Raw genomic sequence first — 23,775 nt, 5'->3', positions numbered from 1 at the left:
TACAACATACTCGTACTCGTACTCGTATAGTAACAAACAAATGGAGAGCATCACTGGGATCGGATTGATTTCAGTCAATGTTTGAGCTTCGGTTGATTTGTAAATTGACGCAGACATACGATCAAGTACTATATAGTATATAGTACATATAATAGTAGACTTATCCCTAAAATAACAAACAAACAAACTAGTGAAATAATTGCGAGGCGCAGACGCAGATATGTAAAAATACGAATAAAACAAACCGTGTTATATTTATATATGAAAATATTTATGAGTAAGATAAAAAAAACCCCAAAAAAACTACAGACAAAAAACAAAAAATGCGCGTAGAGGTGAAATATTTGCGTGGAATGCGAATGCATGGCTTCTGGCTTGAAAGCGTATCCTTTAAGTTAGTTTGAACCGGCTTAGAAAGAGCTCCTCAGTTCCTTACCCTTATACTAGTTGTTATGGAAATAGTAGAGTCCTGCAGAAAGTTAAACTAATCTGATAGCAATATTAATCATTTTTCTTACTTCTTTGGCTTCTCCATTCAGAGCTTATAACATAAATCCCTACCTACACAACTGTGGAAGTACAGAATATATTCACTCTTCTGTTGCCACATTAAGCTTTGTTCTTTCACAAAAAATTATATAAAATATATACATGTAATGAATGAAAAACATTTAGATTCAGAAAGAGCAACGAAATGAATGTAGTGTCAAGGACAGAAATGATTTCAATTAATGTGCAATTTGTTTGCACAAAATACTTTTAATTTCTTTTTTTATCAATAAAATCTCAACCATCAGAATTCTATTCTAATCCTTTTCCTTTTCAAACAAGTTTATCCATAAATACTTGTAGTCTATAAATGAATGAATGCAACAATAATTTTCCATTTCTGCTTACTTCCTGCAGGACTCTAATATTTCTTTAGTACAATCCCTCGCTCTTCTCTGTAACAACAGCATTTTATTTTCCCAACATCTCACATAACTTAGGTTCATCATATAAAACATGATTAGTGGCTTTAAAATAGTATTTGATTTCGTGTAGTTTGTAGCTTAAAATAAATTTACATTTGTAGTATTTTTTCTAGAGAATTGTTGCTTTTAAACACATTTAAATAAATAACTGAAAACTTGATTAGCTGGAAAATTTTGTTAGAGAAATGCTGATTGTTTGCTATCATTTGATGAGTTGGAGTGATGAGATGTTGGCGTGTTTTGAGTTAAATCGTAGCACGCTTTTAGGCTGAACTGTTTAGCGGCCTCTGGCAGCCTAAAAGCTGGCTGCAAGCAAGCAGAAGAAAAAGCAGATAGAATGAGATATACAAGTATAATGAGGGAGAGAGAGATATTATACACACTTTTAATGCAACGAGATTGTTGTAAATTTTGAATTAGTTTAGTTGCGCTAAGCAGACAACAATATTATGTATGGATGAGTATGGATTCATATGTCTTATAAGAATGTTCCGTAACAAAAAGAAAAGTAGACTTTAGCAACAACAGAAGACGATAAAACTGAAAGTAAACCTTTTGTTAGTCAACATGAGAAGCAAACTAACGAAATTATTTCTAATATACAATATATACAAAACTAACAATACATAAATGAAATGGAAAACGTAATTTATTTATTATTATTATACAAAAACACGGCATGTTAGAAAAAACCAAACCTAGTTTAAAATAAAAATAAAAACCGAAACGCATGCAAAATTGAATAACTTTTTGTAGATAAATTCAATATTGTAGTTGACGATTTTTATATACAGAAACACAAACACACAAGTACTTACAGCAATGAGGCAGTGGCGCATCGCATGCAAGGGGTATATACCACAACTATATACTACCTATATATAAATATAGTAACTGAAGACACAAACGTTGCAGTGCTAGCTACAGAGGGAGCAGGCGTGTGAAGCTAAACATATTATACATATATAAATGATATTGTATACATATACAAGCATACTTATAAATATATTCTTATTATTAATGCAAAGAAACCGTTGTTGAATTTTAAAATCAATAAAAACAAATATATATATATAAATGTAGTGAATACCGAAAGGAAAAATGGAAAGAAAAAACGCGAAAAAAATTGTTAGTTGTTGCAAGGAAATAAGCTAAAAATAAACTCATAAAAATGGTAACTTAAATATGAAAAACTAAAAAAAAGTAAATTAAACAACAAAGCGTTTTAGAGCCTTTACTTATATTTTGAGAATTTTGCGATTGAAGCGAATGCAAATAATTTTATATAAGAGAACTAAACAAAGCATCAAGTTAAACGAAGCAAATGGCCTGCTAAGCGATACAAAAGTAAAAAGCAAAAGACAAAAACAAAAGCATAGAGCGCCTAAATCTTAATTTAGAACTAAACATTTGTAAAGCGTTTGTATTAGTAACAAAGAGAAAAATCGAAATAAACACAAACACACATACACACACATTTATAAAGCAAGCTTGCAAAGGTGCTGAGAGCAGAGCGCCTAAAATTGCGAAAATAAAACACAAACCTAAAAAAACGAAGAAATTTGAAGAAAAGCCTAAGTAAGGACACTAACATGTACCTAGATATATATACAAGAAAAAAAGTGAAAAAAAGGAAACCTAAAATACGATGGAAACTAAACACAAGTGCTCGACAAATGGCGCAAATGCTGCAGATATTAGTAATTTAGTTCTTAACTGACTCGTTTGTTATAGTTTTTTATATACCTATATGTGTATGTGTACGAAAGAAAGTTATGTTGTATAAATGCGTAAGAATTCCGTTCCTCACTATCATTTGACAGAGTTTCTCCTCTCAGTGTATTTGCATTATTTAATTAAGTTCAACCCGAAAACAAAAACAAACCAGTTTTGGCTTTGGTCTTTGAGCGTGAAAATTGTGAAAATTCTGTGAAATGCAAGAGATAAAATATAAACATAATGAGAAATACCAGTAAGGAATTTCATAAGATATTATGATACGATGATGAAAAAGCATAAGCGGGCATATGTTTTATTGAAACTGCAATAACAATAAAGGTTTAGATACAAATTTTGAAACGATAAATGCAAAAAAAACGAGTGTTTCAATTTTCCGCTGCATACTTTTGGGCATGCATGTTAAGCAGCAGCACCGCTGTTAATGCGATGTTAAAAAGTACACGTATTTAACATTTCTCAAATGCTCTGTTAAGCACATGTGTTTTGTGTCTGAATTTTCTTTAATTTATTTCTGATAGTTATGCCGCCATTTAAAATTAAAATGTATATGAAATTATTAACTAAAGGCAAGGCTAGGCTAGGCTAGGCTAGCAAATCGTCTCTGCAAATTCTTCGCTATGAATGTTAATCAGCACTGCTGTTAATCGAATGCTAAAAGGTGTTAAGCATTTATGGATTACTCTATAGAAGCCATGCTATTTTATTTAATTTCTTTCTTATACTTAAATCGCAATAGAATTTCCCTACGAGCATGTTCATTTTAGCCGTAGAAAACAAACAGCACCCTTAAGGCATCGCAACAGACTTAAATGTGTGTGCGAGAACCATCGCTTTGGCCTAAGGTATTCACAATATCTTCAGCTTGCGTGCTGGTTATTAATTTCAAAATTTAGCGAAATAGTTTAGTTTTTACCATTTTGAAGTCGTCGCAGTGAAATGTTGTTGTTCATGGCCAAAAAAGCCGTTGCCAAGCGATGGCCAATAAAGCATAACGAGCGTTATTCAAACAACCAGTCACACCACACCTGGCGCCGGGCGTTACGTGAATATCGTGTAAAGCTTTAACTAATTTCCTCGACTTCAGTTTCCGTTGATTAGCCAAGGCCCCAATAACAACACACAAACAACACCAAAAACAACATGATCGGTTTACTTCCTACGGCAATGCTAGCAAACCAACTTGGCCAGTGTGGAAAATGTTGCAACAAATGCGAGCAATGTTAACACATTCGGGCCATAAACAAGACGCTCCAACGCAACAAATTACCAAATTACGAAGAGGTAATAGCATTGGCAACATTGGCCACAACAAGCCAAACGGTCGCTCAAAGCATTAATGGCAACATCAGACTGCTGGCCATGCGCACAAACTGGAAATACTCTGTATGCAATGCCCGGAGGGGCTGACAGCGGCAACAACAACAAGTTGAACTTGAGCTTGAAAAATTGTAGAGCGCACAAAAGAGTAAGCAGTGAGTGGACAGTGGGATGGCAAGGGTCTTTCTTTTAATAAAAGTGATGTGCATTTTGCACTACAGAACAAATATTCATAAATATAGAAATTATTGAAAGATTCTAACGACAAAGGTAACTAATATCTTGAAGTCAAATTTGTGCGTTTGTATTCTCATTATATGGATATATTATTGTATGTAGATTGCATAAAAGCAACTCGATTAGAGAGGACAGAGAACGAATAAGAAAAGGATAAGGATTAATAGAAACATTAAGCACCTCTTAATAAGTTGATTAACATGAAATACGCTATGTATAAGCAACAATATAAACTTCCCCAAAAACGTGGAAAAATCTAGAAGGACTGCGTGCTGATATATCGATTCATACAACAGTGGGCGCACTTTTTATTGATAAGTGCGTTCCTTCTTCGCCATTTTTTACTCCCAATTTGCCAATTTTTATATTTTCTAAATAGATTCCCAACATGGCCATTTATTGATATATGTAAGTAGCATATAGAAACTAAAAAAAAACACTAAAGCTTAGTTTGTAATGACTTCATAACCTGTTTTTATTTTGCAAACTTCCGCTTTAATTTACTAACAAGAGCACACTTGTTGGCCCACTGTAGACTGGAGTAATGTACTGTGGCGAAAAGTCGTGGCTCGGATTGGGAACGAGACCGCTTGCACGGTTGGGCGCTTGCGCTGTCTTCCCTCTCTCTCTCTCTTTCTGTCTCTCTTCGGCCACATTTGATCGTTAAATGAGGTCAGCGGCAACGCCGCGTATACGTAATGCGCGTTAAGTGGCAACAGCAACAGCTTATGAAACCAAAAGGCGACATCTGAAAAGGAAGGCAGCCAACTAGCTGTTAGCAGGCGTTAAAAAACAAATCATATTTTCAGTGGCGCCGGAAACGCATCGAACGACACATTAAATGCTGCCTTTAGCGTGGGCGTTATGTCGACGTCAGAGTCGGCGTCGACGATATCCAGCATTTGCATTTCATTTAAAGCAGATGGGAGCGCAGAATGTTACGCATTCTGGCGCTCTCAATTATTCGTGTGTGTGTGTGCCACAATTGTTTGACAGCTGACGTTTCGCCGGCAAAACACAGGCAGGCAACGGCAACGGCAAGGCATTTAAGAGAGATGGAGCGCATTGGCGAGAGCGCCAACTGATGACGTAACGAGTGAAGAGCATTTGCTGTGTGACATAATAAGCGCGAGTTGTGGCGAGTTGGCGCGTTTGCGCTCCCATTTTCGTCGTTCATTCGCTGTCAAACAGCGGCCGTGGCAAGTACAATAAGCAGACAGTCAGCAGCAGCGCGCCAGCAGCTGAGAAGGCACTTGAACACGTTGTCGTTGTGGTTGTCGTTGTTGTTGTCGTCGTCGTCGCGTAACGTAAGCGTATTACAAAACACGCCATAGTCGTCGTCGTCGTAACCAAACAGACAAGCGCCTTTTCCTCGTGTACTTCGGTTGTGTTTGTGCGTGTGTTTGTGCCTGTGTGTGTCTCTGTGTGTGACAACAACTACCCACAAGAAAAATAAATATTGTTTGGGCCATATTGTTTTGAGTAGCTCTTCAAATAATTTGCAAGTCTGCTAGCCAAGTTAATAAAAAGTTGAGCGGCAAGCGGCCGTGTCGCGAATTTGTAACCCAAAAGCGTCGGCCGCGCAGCAGTTACGTAAAGCAGTTGTGTGTGTTCTTATAAAACACAAATAAAATATAAAATAAATACAAAACACATAATATTATTGAGAGAATTACTCACGCACTGCGGGTGGCACGTCACCCCACTCACGAAATTATCAACAGCAAGTATTTGTCGCCATTCGTTTGCTTAATTGTCAATTGCAAAATAAATTTAAAAAAAGGAGAAAAAACCAAGTGTGTGAAAAAAGAATTTTTGTGTTTCTTCTGTCAGGAGGCGCGGTCGTGGAGCAGGTAAAGAAAAAGAGAAACAGCAACAGCAACAGCAAGAGAACCACTCTCTTGCCTATGCATACAGCGAGTGAGTGAGCAGCGACTGTTACTGTTACGACATCAGGCCATGTTAAATGAGTGCGAGTGCGATTGCGTATGTGTGTGTGTGTTTGTGTTTCGTGTAAGGAACGTGTTGAAGTGTGCGTATGAATGAACGGCTCTTGCTCTCCTGCACTGAGCACGTACATCGGCACTCTCTTCGACTCTCTGCGGGTAAATAGATTTTCATTTCTGCGAATTTGTTGTGAAAACAATTTGCGCTGCAGCGCTGAGGCGCTTACGTGTTGCCATATTTTTAAAGGCATTACTAAGCGGTTTTTATTTGTTCTATCATTATTGTTGTTGTCGTCGTTGTTCCTCTTTCTGGCAATTAAATTGGTCGCACTTTATCATCATTTCGATATACGTATTATATGTATGTATGTATATATTTAATTGTGATAAAATTGCCTGCAGAGCCCATAAATAAAACGCTATTCATAACTTTTGACGTAATTATGTTTGCTGCATAAATATTTAATTACAAGCTATGCAAAGTGATAAAAATAAATCGATAAAACAAATGGTTAACAACGTTATTAAATATCATTTACTGGCCTACAAAAGCATACAAGAAATAATATTTATAAATAAACAGATTTACATATACAGTGAAAACTTTCTTGGCTGGACACTTACGGTCACCAATATTTGTCCGCCCAAGGGGAGTCCGCTTAAGGGGATACTTAAATACTTTATACAGCGATCAAAGAAGAGAGTGTCCGGATAAAAGAGGTGTCCATTAAGGGAGTTTTCACTGTACATAAGTACATTGATAAAAAATGCTTCAATTAACATTTAATCAATGCTGAAGAATCCTGAATGATTAATGAAGTAATTCTCAGGAACCCGTTGACCGGATTTGTCCAAACTTTTAAATATATCTGGCATTTTTATAAGAGTAGAACGTATGAAATTAATTTTGAATAGCTTTACAAACACTTACGTTTTTAAAGCCTCAAGCCTATTGTTTCTTTATTGGCTTTACTAAAACGTCGACAGATTTTGATTAAATTTAAGCATTTGTTTTTTAAATATAATATCCATCAAATTAATAAGAATATGGACGGAATAAGGTAGATGAGACGCGACGTATTGGAAGTAAATTAAATTTAATTAATGTGAAGTGCGAATAGAAACATTAAAGTAATGTTTTTCAAAGTGAGATCATTTTTTTCACACTATCATTTCTTTGCGAACCATAGGCAATATTTTATCTATTGGGGCTAAGCAGTTTCGATGGCATTACAAATTAAATTAGGTTGTAATGTGCCGTCTATTCTGCCTATTTTGAAATTGAAAGCTGACATTACTTAAAAGTTCTCTTCGACTGTAGCGCTTAAACGGAAATGGTGCCGCTATGATGCTGATATGATACCTCAAAGAATGGGGTCTGTTATCAATTTTTATTTTTAAATGACAATCAGCACTGAATGAGTTGAGTAGAATTATAGTTTGTAGATAATACTCGTAAGTACAATTAGTGTTAGATAGACAAGTGAGTTCCTGTTGTGGAAAACAAGTTTTGGTCGCACTTATGTATGTATGTTAGTTTCTGATAATAGTTGTCGCTTGATTTTGAATGCAGAATGTTCTCTAAACACTTCCTAGTAGAGCTGGGGAAACATCGATGTTTGCCAACATCGATGTTTCGATTTTTTTGGAGGAAGAACATCGATGTATCGATGCATCGAAATTCCACTAACAAATTTTCAAAAAAAAATTAATATACATCATAGGGCACTTCGTTTTGATTTGTCTGTTTATAAAGGAAAAAAAGGGTTTAAAACAAACGATATTTTTATAACTTCAAATAATAAACTAAAAACAAGAGAAAGTATAACATAAAAAATTATAGTTAATGACTAATTTCAGATAAAACAACAAAACAATATTTTCATAAATTGAAAGAATATAAGTATAACAAAATGAAAAGCATAACATAAAAAATATAATTCATGACTAATTATTTGAGATCCACTCATTTTTGTTAATAAAAATGAGCATGTCTACATTCTTTGATTTAAGCGAACTCCTTTTTTCGCTAACTATAAGTCCAGCTTTGCTGAACATGCGCTCACTTTCAGTGGACGTTGCAGGAACGCAGAGGTACTTGCATATACATGCCTTAAGGGACTTATCATTTGAGATCTGTAAATAAAATGCTTCGTATTTTTTGTCTATAAACGACAAAATAGAGCTTGAGGTCGTTGGTAGTTCTTCAATTGTCAACGTAGGATGCATTCGTTTAAAATGTGCAGATAAATTGGTGGTATTGCCACATGTTTGATACACTTTACCACATTTAAAGCATTTAGCAGACTTGCCATCCTTAGACTTATTGAAGAAATTCCACACAGTTGACTTTCCATATTTTACCCGTTTATTAGGACCACCTTCCTCAGGTTCCTTATCCATTTCGGTTGAGTTTGCATTACAATCTAAGTACATAGAACAACATATTAATATATGTACAAATAATGAAAATACACATACACAAATAAGACTGCAGCTGCAAGATAAAAATTACCTTTGCTATTAGATTCTTTTAAAAACTTCTCCATTTCCAAGCACTGCCAACACCAATATCCATCTATAATATTAGTAATTTGTTCTGTATTATATTAGGGGTTTTATTAAAAAATGCAAATTTTAGCTTTTACTTACCTAGCTTTTCCCGCGTTTTTTTTACAAGTAGTAAAAAACATCGAAAATCGGAAATAAAACATCGATGTTTGGAAAAAATTGCAAAACATCGATGTATCGATTTTACATCGATGTTTCGCACAGCACTACTTCCTAGCAATACTTAGCTAATTGTTCCCGGAAATTATGAGCCAGTGCCGGCACTTTGGACTGTTTGCTGCATTTCTCAATTGCCGTGCTTACGTGTCTCGCTGTCGACGTCGCTGGTTACGACACGCGTTTTTGCGTGAACGGCCAATGAACGACACATTCACCCACTTGGCCTCAACCGAGAATTAAAAAGCCTTGGTTTGTTTCTCTGTGCACATTTTAAATATTTTTAAAACAAATTCCGACCGTTGTGAGTCACTGAGATTGCAACTGGAACTGCGATTGTGATGCGACGGCGACGGCGATGGCGATTATGTAAAAGGCAGATGTTGTGCTCGGCTTATATAACGCGGCAATTAGTCAGAATAAAACGGCTTGGGTATTGTGTAAGGGCCATTAAGTGTGGCACTCTACAAATCATTTATAAAGCAGAGCCCATCGGCACGACATTTTGATTCTCGACAATGTGGTTCGCAGTTCGCGTTTATCGTCACATAATCATAAAACGATGGCGGGAACGCACATAAAAATGTAGGAAAACAAATGAAAAGCCAATAAAACAAATATCAAAAGAAATCACACAACAGCAGAAATTAAAAGCGAGCAGCGGCAATGAAATGAACAAAAAAATTGTATAATAAGTCGACTATAGGCCCCGAAACAAACAGCAACAACAACAACAACTATAATGCGGCAGCTATAAATGATTTCATAACACTTTGCGTACGAATGTTTGTACGAATCATTGGGGTTATTCATTGGCATAAAATGTCGAATAAGACTGCAGCAGCAACAACAACAGCAACAGCAAATGAAACAGCAAACATCGGCAATTATGTAACTTCATTATGCATAGTATACAAGAAGTCAAGCATTATATTGTTCATTAGCTTGCCAGCCTCGAACCTATACTATACTATACTATATATATACTTTTTGTAAGCACATAACAGCACCTCTTTATAATCTAATGTTCTATCTGACCTTCCCGCGCCCCGCCCCGCCCTCAGTCGTTACGTACTCGCACACTCGTATTGCATTTCTTTTCGCTTTGACTACAACAATTGACTTAAGTAATAATAATGAAAAGCAAAAACAACAACAATAACAATAGCAACAGCAACCAGCCAGCCAGCAAAAAGCTAAAGTCGTTTGGCAGCGAGCTAGGAATGCACTGCAGCGACTTTTTTTTTCCAATTCCAAGCAAAGAATAAGTCACTTTTCCAACTCTACCCATATATACACATAATTGATAAAAATGTCATATTTATTTATATTGAATTCCAAAATGTATAACTTACTTATGCAATAATAGTAAGTCGTTAACTGATCAAATAATGGTGAGGAAGTACTTGCAAAATATTAATGAAAAAGGTTATATCTAGTTCTGATCTAGGTTTTAAGTTTGGGAAGTTGGGAACCACAACAAAAACAGCTGTTGACAGAGCATAGACAGAGATTGCATTTACGGCCATAACTTTATTACAATACTATACTAACTGAATAAATCTGTCAAATTTGGGTAAACAGTTACAAGAATTACGAGACTTTTGGCAAATTGGCTAATATCGGTGGCGTGGGAACAAAGAAACACAAGCTTCATATGTATAATGCTTAGGGGTATATGAAAACCATGTTTGGTTAATCTATCTCTTATAATTTCCATGCGTTTATACAGTCGTACAGACTAATCAAAAACACATATATATGTTTGCTGTAACTGTTATGGTTCAAAAGTTGTCGGTGTTCATACAGACAGACATTCGGAGTATTCTGACTTGCCTTACTTACCAAGCTACGATAAATATCTGGCACGACACCTTCTGCATGTTATGTGTGGGTACATTTTTACATTTATATAAAATAGTTCTATAAAATAAAAATAATAGAAAATATATTTATTTTGTTAAGAAAAAAACACATATTTTTCCGTATTCTAAATTTAGTTGCAGACCTACTGCGAATAACTAATAAGTGTGCAATTATTAAATATATTGGCTTTCGGTTAATTATTAATTTAAACTATGATTTAATTTTGAAACGAATGCTCGAATGATATTTCATTTTATACATACGAGTCTATAAATACAACTTTAACCGATTTAATAAAACAAAAACTTCTTAATAACATTGAACATAAAATATTGTTGATAACGTTGTCTTAATCATTTTAAAAGTTGTTTCGATTGTTTGATAGCTAGTATTGATATTTCTATATCCTGTTGTCTATATAAGTATGGAAGGTTTTGTGCCAACGTTGTTGGCTCTAGTTCTTGTGGTTTCAGAAGCTTTGCAAACAAAAATACGAATATTGAAAAACCGTTTCCAAATGCCGATTGGAGTCATTTAAAATTAATGTATTTATATTAATAGAACTTAAAAATGAAACTTACATTTAAAGTTTGAAAAATATTTATAAGTTTTAAGAAAGAGTCGCAATTAAATGCTAATTAACAAAGTTACTCTGGAGAAACTTATGAAATAAATTAAATATATTGAAATAAATATATAAATTAATGATGATTAATGATGTATTGTGCCCCTAATAACTTGTTTTGTTTTGTTAAGCAGTGTTGACAGAAAAACATATGGCTTAATCGCTAGGTCTGGAACTAATTGATGTGTGCTCCTGCTATCTGAACAATCCGGTCATACTCTCTCTCATCACTTGCAGGTGGCAGAGTATCAAAATATTTTTGTTGACGTTGTCGTCGTCGGCGACGTTGTTGTTGTTGTCGATGCATTATACGTTGTAATTGGTTTTTGCCTCTCAGAATGTTGTCGTCGTTGGCGGCAACAACAGCAAGCGATAAATGCAATCGTGAAATATGATTGACATTGCATAATAGCTGTGTGTGTAAAAACAACAGATAGTCGTAGTTGCAAGGGAAATACATACATGGGCACTCACTTCGATATTTGCAGTTCATTTAGCAGCATTTTATCAACAACTATTATGCAATTACACACACAGAACAACAACAACAATGCGATTGCATTTCAGATACACGTGCAGTTATATATGAGTTGCAACACATAATTTCCACTTACGCAAAACTGACGAAGGAATGCACGAAAGAAAGTGTAAAAAAACAACGAAAACAAAATCACAAAGACAGCTAAAATGCCTCTACGATTGTAGTGTATGTGTGCGTGTGTGTTTGGGTTCTATTTGCAAAATTGTTTACCAACTTTTTCCCTTCCCTTTGTGACAATTGTATGTGTGTGTGTGTGTGTGTTGGGAACAATGCGTAGATTGTGAAATAGACCCCACACATACATACTTGTATGTATACTACCGTTTATTATCAGAGGTCAACACACAGCTGGAATTTCGCAAGAAAAACTTCAATCATGTAAGCTCCAAGGAGTGGGCGCCGTTAGATGACTGCTCCAAAGATATTTCTCAGAACTCGTTAGTTGATGCACACTCACAAAGAATGCTGATAAATTACGTCAAAGCAAAAAAGTTGAGAAAAAATGATATGCAACGACCTGAAAAGTTGTTGACAAATTTAAAGTTTCATTTCCCTTAAGCATTCCTTTCTTTTCAACAACAATCCTAATTCGTTTCACAAAAACTACTAGACATATAGTATGTGTAGAGATTTTTAAGTTTAAATTTCATTTGTTAAGAAAAGTAGAAGTCTTTACGACGATCAAAAGGCTTTTTAACTGTTGATTTCTGTTGATTTATTTTAAGAATTTCATTCTTCAAGAACAATTTCTCAAATTCTTCAAAGAGGCCATCAGTCTTTACTTAAAAACGGTATTATTTTTATTTCTAATTTTGATACAGAAAATGAATGCGCATATCAGAAGCCATATACATATGTATGTATAGCCTCATTATTTTATATAGCTGCCTGAGGAAGAATCGAAATCACGCTTAGTAAAATAACTATTGGTTTCAAAGAGCCCCACAATGCTCCGCAGTATAACTTATATGGCTACACATATATAGTTGCCATAGAAACGATCGGTACAGAAATTAATCTTATGTTTATTATGAACTCTTAAACAAAACTGGTATTTACATATAAGTACCTTACAGAGTCCCAAAAGAATCTGAATCTTATAGCTACCACTTTTAATGCCTTTTTTATTTTTTATAATTTTACTTTTAATTATTTTACCATTAATTATATTATTTAATTTTCATAGACCTTTCTTACATTCGTTATTTGTCATAGAAACGATGGGTCTTCGGAAAACAATTGAAAAACTTGTGCACCATTCCGGTTTATTGCGAAAAATTCGAATTTCCTGTAGCTATGACATTATTTTGTTAAATAACTACAGGCCTATACAAATATTTTCGTGTCTTGAAAACCCAAATACTACAAGTAGCTTATATGCTGTATACTTAGTTATAGACTATTTGTATAAACCGCTTATATAACATCACTACTAAGCACAATAATGATGTGTGCCAACAATTCTTATCGCAATAATACATACATAAGTATGAAAAAAAGAAATTTTTGCCTTGCCATATGTTGGCACTTCTCAAATTCTCTATTAACTGGGCCATGTGTCCAATGACAATAACAATAACAACAACAGAAACAGCAAGATAACACTAACAAATTTCATTGCACGCATTTTTTTGGCATGGTTTTATTTTCTTAGCTTGCGTTTGAGGTACGAAATGTAAACAAACTATAGGTCGAAAAAAATAGCTTGAAAACAAGAAATAAAGAAACGAAAAAGTCTCATGATGCCGGGTACCTAGAAAATTGTTTACATAACAAAAACTAAAGACGAGACGAAGAGGCCTTCCGACGACATTATTGTTGTTGTAGTAGTTGCTGTTGTTGTTGTTGCTGTTTGGCACGCTCTTTGACTCGGCAGTGGTGTGTTTTGTGTTGTGCCGGCTTTGTTTATCTTCACGATACACGACGACGTCAAAGAAAAACGTGCGCACATTAGCACAGACACAATGTTTTTGTTTTTTTTCTTTCTATTATTTCTTTGTTTTTCACGCACACACACGAATACACAAACGTTTGAGCACTATTCTCGAAGAGCGGCCAGAGTCAACAAACTGTGCGATTATGAGCAAATGAGCATTCGTGTGTGTGCGCGCGGCGCGTAAGAGAGACTAAAAGAGCGAGATGGAGCGTGGAAGAGCGAGCGGGTGGCAATGGATGTTTGTGTTTGTGTTCGTGTACGTGTTGTTGTTAGAATGTTGTGGGGCTTTTGTTTTTTCCGATTTTGATTTTGATTCGGTTACTGGCGCGCCATAAAGTCAACTAGCTGCGTGATTCAGTGTTAATTTTCATAATATTATGTAATGGGTTGCTGGCGCTCGTACGCTCGTGAATTTGCTTTGCATAAACGTATGCAAGCCAGCCTGTGGACGCATTTTCCGATGCAGTGCCATAACAGATCAGAGCGTATGCATATTTTTTCTAAGCTGCCCGCCCGCTGTCTGCCGCGAACTGCGCGTTTGTTTTGGCACACGCGCCATACCGAGTTCAATGAACTCCACGCGCTGTTTATATAACGCTCGGTCAGAACAATGAAAAAACGAGAAGAGGAAGAACTCAGCGAAATGAATTGAAATGACAGCCAAGCATTTCAACAACCTAATAATTAAACTGGCGAACGCGACAAATGTCACGTCACTCCGCCGCCTTCGCCGTCGCCGGCATCGGCATCGGCACCGCTCGCAGTCGCAGTCGCAGCGCACAGAACGTTCGTTCGTCCCAATGCATAGGTTAAGTAATGATACGATAGATATTTTTTTGGTCGGCCAACTAAACTATAAAAAACGAATTGCATGCCAGACCGATTCTTAAATGCCCTGTACTCGGCTCTCTAAGAAATTTCATAACCTTTATATGTACATACAAATGTGAATATGTCTTTTCTTCTTCTTCTTTTGAAAAAGTGTTCTTTTTAAGTATATATGTTATATTTATAACTTAAACTTAAATTAAACTTATAGTTAAATACAAATACAACTTAAACTAGGTGTTTAGTCTTAATTACAATTCAACATTTATAGTTTATATAAATCTGTTGAATTTTATTTTCATCAATTTATATTAATTTATAAAATCTACATATATATGGTAAATTTTAAGAAATATTAATATTAAAATATTTAGTAATCAATTTTTAAATACTATATGTATTTAAAAACAAATTTTATCATAAAAATATTTCGAAATTTTTTCTTATTCTTGAACATGCACATGCATATATGTATTTATAATGCGTTGACGTAGATATAAAATCTGTGTGGTCTGTCACACCTTCCTTTGGTGGTTACAAAAACTAAACGATTTAGTAATACATATTCTTTCACCCATCGGTTAAAGGGTATAAGAAAACAAAAACAAGTGAGCGCAGCAATCAAAATGAAATGAAATCAAAATTCAAAATCAAACAGTCATTGGGGGGCAGTGTGGGCGCCCAAAAGAAAAGAGAGAGAGAGAGAGAGAGAGAGAGAGCGCGAGAGTGACAGTTAAGAGCATAAGTGCAGCTCTCGCTCTGAATTTCATCCAAGCTCTCTGCTCCACTCTTGGGTGTACGATGGTCTGCATTGTGTGTGTGTGTGTGTATGCCTGTGTGTGAGACTGAATTATAAAACAGAATCAAAAGCGGCTGTAGCAGCAGCGCCAACAACAACTGCCAGCCAGCCAGCCAGCCAGCCAACCAGCTAGGCAGGCAGGCAGGCAGTCAGAATCAACGAACGGCATTTTGTGCGTTACGTAAATCATACAGTTGATTTCATTGCGTCTTCTTTTTTCCGTTCTTTTCTTTTACTTAGATGTCGGTTGCCGCTTCCGCTTCTATAGCCATACAGCCAACACCAGCCATAACACAACAACACCAACACCAACAACAACAGCAGCAGCAGCAGCATTAGCAGCAGAAGCAACAACAAGCAACAGCACTCAAAACTTCATTCAGTGCTTAACAAGAAGGCGCAGCGAACGGACGCGCAGCGCTCCCTAAAATACAAGTTTTTTTCGAAAAATAAATTAATTCTATTTGCCAAAATAAGAATTGTGCACAATTCGCAAGTGACAAAATAAATATTAAAAAAAAAAATTAAATTTATGCAACAAGTTTATGACAATAAAAAAATTGTCGCCAAAAAAAAAAAAAAAATAAAAATAAAAATAAATTTCAAAGCTAATGGAAAAAAAATACGAAAAATGTGAAGTGAGCGTTCAAACAAATTAGCGCAAGTGCTTAGCAAAAGTTTTAAAGAAATTTGAAGAAAGCGAAATATAAATAATTTTGTTCGAAATTAGTTCGCACGTTTTCGTAGCATGTCAAAAAGTGTCGCCGAACAATATCAAATCAAAAAGAAGCGCAGAAAACATATAACAAAAACAAGAACAACAGCAGACGACAATTGCAACCGCCACCACCACCACCAACTAAACAATAAGAATAACAACAACAACAACAACAACATCTGCTACAAGTACAAAAATCAAATAATAAATTATAAAAAATTCAAACGAGACGAAAATTACTTCGCTCACATCGAGCGTCGCATACGTGACCGCGGGCAGATAGCCAAAGGCATAAAACCAACAACAAGGGCTGCAATAGGAACAAAAATAACAACAACTACAACACCAACAACAGCAGCAGCACTGGTAACCATGCCGCTCTCTCGGGGCTACTATGTGAAGCCCTCGCTGGCGACCAAGCGGGGCGGCCTCAAGCCTTTGAAACTGGGCGAGGCGAAGCGCAGCAAGTCGCATACGCAGGAGAACGATGAGATATTGGGGCTGACACAAAGCTCGATGCTGCAACACGACAGCTATAATCAGCGACCGAAGAATTCGTTGCATCTCACATACCTCCTGGGCGAATCGCTTGCCAAGAAGGGCCGTCTGCCCTCCGCCTTCAATGTCTACGAAAACATTGCCAGTCGCCAGCTGGATGGCTACGTCCCGCTCGATAAGCTGGGCGTGCTGGCCCATGCGGTCACCGCCCACATCCGTCAGCTGGCAGGACACGAGGCCGCAGCGAAGGCACGCTGCCAGAGCACACGCCAGCATTTGGACAACTGGACGGCGCAGACGTTGGACCTGAGTCAGCACAAGGAGCTGCAAATGGAGCTGGACAGCCGAGAGCTGCGCGTCTCGAGTCCTGCACACTGCGAGGACTACGATCCGCTGCACTGTCCGCTCTGTCGCGACACCCTCCGCTGTCCCGTCACCACCAACTGTGGCCACACCTTCTGTCGACAATGCTGCGAAACCATAACCATGTGCAACATCTGCCACGTGAAGTTCCCGCGCAGTGCCGACCCACAAATGGGCGTGGCGAGCATGGGCGGTGGTGCGTTGACCACAACCACCAGCAGTAGCACCACAGCCTCGCCAGCGAGTCGCTTCTTTGCGGGATTGGGCAATTCGAGTGCTTTGAGTGTGCCGTCCACAGCGAGTTTTCCTGGCAACTTCGGGCTGCGTTCGCCCGTCCCTGCGCCCACCACAGTCACCACCACCACAGTGGCCTCCACCACGGCCACAGCGACCACCACAATGGCCTCCACATCCGCGGCAGCAGCAGCAGGCCTGGGCTATGTGGCCGCCTTGGGATCGCCTTCCCTCGGACGAACCGCCAATGCCATGAAATTCATGCCCGACGTCCTCATCCGACGTCTGGTGGAGAAGTGGTGGGGCGCCGACTTGCAGGCCAAGAAGATTAACGAGAAGGCCAGCAGCTGCATGCATTTAAATTTACTCGACGATGCCCTCAAGTTCTGCAATGCCAGTCTGGAGAAAGGTGAGTCACACAACTCTGCAATAAATATTCAAAAATACAGCTTATATAATATTTTAAACATGCCGACTTAAGCGCTAAAGATCAATTTCGGGTGGGTTGGATTTGCCAAAAAGGATGTGTTATTTGTCCATTTTCCTCTCGAACAAATGTTCGAATGATTATTATATGAACTTTTCTGTAGATTTCGTTGTTTAGTGACGAATCTATTTTCAGCATTATAAACAATTTCAATGAATAAGTAATAATAGTTGAGTTTAAAAATTTATTTACCCTTTTTCCCTTGGGGAAAGGGTGTAATTAATAAAAATTGAGAAACTATTCATTTCATAGATGAAGTGATGATAAAAAGTAATTTATATTAACCATTAAAAGAGCACGCTAATTTATTTATTTTAGAATTTTTTTTTAAATATTATTTATGAAATAAATCAAATTGCATTCTATGCACATTTTATATTAAATGTACATTAAAAAACTCCTCTGGGAGCGTTTTTTCTTAGGCTTCCTAATAGACAACAAGCCAATTTTTAGAAGAAAGCAAACGTAAATAATGTTTTCTAAGCTTTCCAATACGCTTCTCATAGGTAGAAACTTAATGATCGCATTTTCCGAAAGGATAGAATATGTAAAGAATATTATATAAATAAAGGTTTTTACAGAATTTATCAAAAGGAAAAACCAAAAGGCGCTTCCAACAAACAATACCAAAATTGAATTAAGGTAGTATATCCTTTTTTTCTTTGGATTACGCTGAATAAAAAATTAGTTCCTAAGAGCCAGTAAGATTGGTTTAGAACGAATGTTTCGAACAAATTATGTGACATCGAAAGAACATTTTGGGAAAGTGCTGAGCTATATTTGAACTCAGTCAGTATATATTGATAAATACTTCGCACAATTGAATCGAATGAGTGAGAAATATTGTATTAAAAAATCATGCAGAATGCAAAAGAAAATGTCCTTGCACCCTATGCGCTTCTCAAAAGCAACAACGACTAAGTGATGAGAGATTGAGAAATTATAAATTTCTTAGGTATTTGTGACTGAGAAATTTCTTAGAAAGCACCTTCACCTTGGAAAGCCTTCAGTCCATTCCTGGTTATCAGCAGCTCTCTTGGGATTGAAGGTGCATAGAAGGCGGCCAACCTGCCCTGATTTATCATCGAACCAACCTCGTCTGCCATATGCTTTGTGTAAACGCGACTCTAAATTGAATTGGGTGGAAAAATCAATAATGGGCCCATGCCAGGGGCGTCTGCTTACGTCAGTGGGCCTGACAGCGGCAGCAACAAGTTTCCCAAGTACGTGGGGTGTTTGTGTGTGGACCTATCGAGGAGTGGTGGACTGGTGGGTTGTTGTGGGATGGGGGGGGGGGGCCCTTTTATTTTGTTGGTTGCTTAATGACATCGTCGTCGCCGCCGCCACCATTTGTCCTTTGACATGCTGGGCGCATGGGTCGTATGAGTAATTTATGTCGCAACAGTCGCAATTTCCCGAGCACAGCAGCCCGGCATGCAGTCGCAATACTCATGCCTGTAATTTGTCAGTTTTCACTGCCTTTGTGGTTCTTGTTTGTCTCTGTTGCTACTTTATTTTCTCCCCCTTATGCCCTGGTCTCTCTAATTGTGTTTTGTTTTCCGTTTCCTGCTGCCTTATTTTATTGCCCCGACGCTCTGTTTACTTTGAGCTCGTGCCGAGCGGGTTGAGTCTGTGAGTCCGTCAGCTTGTGTGTGTTTCTGTGCCAAGGACTTGATTATAAAATATTTATAGCACGAATTCAGTAAGTAAATAAGGCATGCCAAAAAATACGAATACGAGTACGAGTGACAGAAAAATTCCTTGGGAGCTCTCTAAAAATTACAAATGGCGTCGCTCAAGTGGCCCATCAAACTTTTTTCAAATCACCAGCGTATGAATAATTGAGCTGCTGAGTCAACATGTTGCGGCTTTTCCAACGCACACACACACACACACACACCCATAGATCCACTCAAAAAAATATATAGAAGCTAATTAATCATTCACACAATATATGACCACCACCTCTACTTACATATATGTGTCTGCTGGGGAAACACTTGTAGAAAAAATCGAAAAAAATAGTGTGGTGTCTATTTTTTTGGTGTTAAGCTCTTTTTTGAAAATCTCAGCGATTTACGCATTTAGAAATCCATCAAACAAATTTACAACAAGAACAACAAGTAGAGCCTGAAATCGGACAGACAGCAAGTTGGAATAAAATAGCAGAAGACGAGCAAACACACACACACACACACAGAAAACTAAGTATTGGGGCGTGTGGCAGACCCTGCTGGCAGTTTTCACATCCAACATACTACGCGTATACTAAAATTAACAATATCAATTAAGAAAACTGTCTGTGTGCTTTTCATCTGCTTCTTCGCACTGTTGACTTAAGTGGCCGGCCGGACGAGCAGGTCCGCGTCGTGGGTGTCTTCTGGTGAGTGCAGAATGAAAGTGGAAATGGAAACGTAAGTGCCTCAATTGTTTTGTGCGGTACAGTGTGAGTGGCAAGCTATGATTCCTCCTGCTAGTCAAGCACTTGGAATTATAAATAGATAATACAATAAAACGCTGATTTAGTTACAAGTAGGTGGAGAACATTTACTTTAAAAATAATTCCTAAAGGAAAACTCTAAAGCAAAATTACTTCCAAGTTTTTTCTCTATTCGTTTTATATTTGTTGAGCATATATTCTGCAGTTAAGCATTTGTATAAGCAATAAAATCGCAATCTCGTAATCTACTTGTATTGATTAAAAAAAGCAATTGTTTCAAAGCCGTTCGAAATCATCAAATTAAATCGCACTTTATAGCAGTTTAAAGAATTTTTGAAGAACGCTTATAGAATAATAAATAAAAGCATTTGTAAAGATTTTGTTAGAGTTAAAATATTAAAGGCTTAAACAAGTGTGAGAAAAATAATTCAGTATTGCAACAATTAGTGCTGTCTACCGCCAAAAGAATTAAGTACATTTATTTCACTTTAGTATAGTTTTAAAACTAATATACAATATTAAATCTAAACGAGTGCAAAGGGACATGTTTTAAATAATATTATTGAAAAATTGGTAGTAAGTTTTCGTATAAACAGACCAGTCGTTACTTTTCCAAGCAATCTTTATAAAGATTTTTCTTGAGCGTATTTGTAAAGGTATGAAATATGTGTGTATTATAGATCTTAAAAAACCTTCGTAAGTGCCAATTATAAAAGGTTTGCAATGCCTTACCTATTGAATAGATTATATATTCGCTGAAAAGGGAAGGGCTCAGTAGGAGTAAAGTAAAAGACAATAGTCGCGGACCGCCGTGCGTCTGTTCGCTTTAGAGTTTTATTGGAGACTGACACTTTTGCTATACATATTCTTTATGCTTACATTCGTATGCAACAGTGACAGATAACTTGTAGATAACATAAGATTATTATCTGCTTATATTAACATGCGTGCATTGGTACTTATGTTTGTATTGATTTTCAACACCCTTCCTCAATGCAAACATGTTTTACAAAAATTTTCAAATCAAATTTAACAGCTTTGTAAAATGAACATGCTTCGCTTTAGGGAGATTTTTCGTTAAAATATCAGCTATCATTTCATTGGTTGATGTATACTGTAAAACAATTTGTTCTTCGTTTACAACCTGTCTTGCAAAATGATATCTAATATCAATATGCTTTGTTCTTTCATGGTGTACAGGATTCTTAGCTAATTGTTGAGCACTTAAATTATCGCCATGAAGAATAGTTGGAGTACTCGAGTCACCGCAGCCAATCTCCACTATAAGACGCCGTAGGTATATGGCCTCCTTACACGCAGTTGAAAGAGCCATATACTCCGCCTCCGTGCTGCTAAGTGCCACGCTGCGTTGCTTTTCAGATCGCCAGGATATGGGTCCTCCAGCCAAGTAGTATACATAGCCAGTATACGACTTGCGATCGATGCGGTCGCCACCCCAGTCTGCATCCACATAGCCGGTAAGGGGTTGTCCACACTCTTTGTAGTGCAACTTCAGGTCCACAGTTGACGCCAGGTATCGAAGCACATGTTTTACACCCACTAGGTGCTCTGCATGCGGATCTTGATTCCGTTGAGCTAACTTGGCAACGGAATGCAATATGTCTGGCCTTGTTGTAAGCGCCAGCCACATTAACTCGCCAATTGAAGACTGGTAGGATGCAATGTCAACCTTTTGACAATGCTCGCTGGTACATATCACTTGGAAACCAGCATCCAGTGGGGTCGCTGTAGGTCTACAGGTCTCGCATCCATGTTCACGCAATATGTCTTTGATGTATTGCGAATTGCTTAGCGAAATTTCGCCAAGCTCACCGTCGCGCTGCACTTCCATGCCAAGGAACAAATGCAGCTCTCCCTTGTCAACACATTCAAACGATGTTGTAATGGCTGACTTGATGTTGGCCAAGTCCTCTTTTGATCGGCATGCTATAATTATATCATCAACATAAACAAGGATTAATGATAAGTCACCTCTTCCGTTCCTTTTGTAAAGACACGGTTCATTTTCACATGCTACAAAATCTATGCCTTGTAGTACACAATCGAGCTTGGAGTTCCACTCGCGCCCCGACTGCTTCAATCCATATATTGCCTTTTTAAGCAATAAAGCCTTACTTGGATTATTGGGATCTGTGTATCCCTGTGGCTGCTTCATATAAACAGTTTCATGCAGGTCGCTATTCAAATAGGCGGTACACACATCTATCTGGTGAAGGTACAGCTTCAATTCCGCTGCTAACGCCAAAATAAACCGCACGGTTTCCAATCTGCAAACGGGTGAGAACGTCTCTACATAGTTCACGCCATACTTCTGGGAGCACCCTTTAGCAACGAGTCGTGCCTTGAAACGTTCGACTTTTCCATCAGAGTCACGTTTCAGGCTGTATACCCACTTGCAACCAACTGCTCGCTGATCTTTTGGTAAATCAGCCATCTGCCAGGTTTCGTTTGATTGTAGTGCCTGATATTCCTTTTGCATCGCCTCTTGCCAGAATACTGCATGTGTGCTACCAACGGCCTGATCATAGGATGTCGGAACCATTACGTCACTAGCAACCAATGCTCCAAGCACATTGTATTGCTTTCTTGGACGACCAGGTTTACCATTTCGAACAATTTTAGGCCGGCCTGGCCCAATCTTCACAGTATCCTCGTCAGAGTCTTCTTTTTCGACTGCACTCTCATATGCGTTGGAGCTGCTGTCGTCAGAACTGTGCTCACTGTCATCGTCGTCGATGCTTCTGTCACCATCCGTGTGAGTGACATGCTCTTGAACCTCGCATGCAGGAAAATCTACCGTAACGGTATCTTCATTGGTATGACCACCACAACGCTCATCAAATAGAATGTCTCGTTTTTCGACAATCGTCCTCGTCTCTGGGTCGTATAACCGATAGCCTTTGGCTGCTACCGAATACCCAACCATACGGTACTCATGCCCTTTGGGTTTGAATTTGCCTTTACGGGGACCCTTTGCAAGTGCAACTGCAATGGAACCAAAAACTTTTAGATGGCTAACACAGGGTTTCTTACCTGTCCACGCTTCCATTGGAGTCAGGTTGTTCAGTGCACTGGTAGGTGATCTGTTTCTTATGTATACTGCTGTGTTGACTGCTTCGGCCCACAAAGACTCGCCTAGGCCCGACTGCACCAATAAGCATCTGGACATCTCCGTTAATGTCCGGTTTGCTCTTTCCGCCACGCCGTTCTGCTGCGGAGTATAAGCCACGGTCAATTGCCTTGCAATACCATGGTGTTTCAGGAAACCGTTGAATGTTGTGTTGACAAACTCGCCTCCATTGTCGGTTCGAATACATTTGAGCTTTTTATCTGTTTGCCGTTCAACCAAGTTTTTAAATTCGACGAACTTACTGAACACTTCATCTTTCTTCCGCAAAAAATAAACAAATATACGCCTGGACTTGTCATCGATGAAGGTCAGAAAGTATTTGGATCCAGCAAGTGACTTCGTGTCGAA

The 23,775-nt window shown here is 37.7% G+C and overlaps 1 protein-coding gene across 1 annotated transcript in view; it reads left to right on the top strand.

Moving 5' to 3' along the window:
• Positions 1-16,265: 16,265 nt before the first annotated feature.
• LOC115632735 (LON peptidase N-terminal domain and RING finger protein 1) overlaps positions 16,266-23,775 on the top strand; it is a 38,210-nt gene continuing 30,700 nt past the window's right edge. Inside the window, exon 1 of the mRNA XM_030529981.1 lies at positions 16,266-17,758. Within this exon, the coding sequence (XP_030385841.1) occupies positions 16,285-17,758 (1,474 nt within the window). The 5' untranslated portion in view covers positions 16,266-16,284. The remainder of the gene's footprint in view (positions 17,759-23,775) is intronic.

The sequence above is a fragment of the Scaptodrosophila lebanonensis genome, unplaced genomic scaffold, assembly GCF_003285725.1.
Source record: "Scaptodrosophila lebanonensis strain 11010-0011.00,11010-0021.00 unplaced genomic scaffold, SlebRS2 tig00001415-arrow-pilon, whole genome shotgun sequence".
Taxonomy (NCBI): domain Eukaryota; kingdom Metazoa; phylum Arthropoda; class Insecta; order Diptera; family Drosophilidae; genus Scaptodrosophila; species Scaptodrosophila lebanonensis.
The sequence above is the reverse complement of the archived record's forward strand: the minus strand, read 5'-3'. Positions and strand labels throughout refer to the sequence as shown.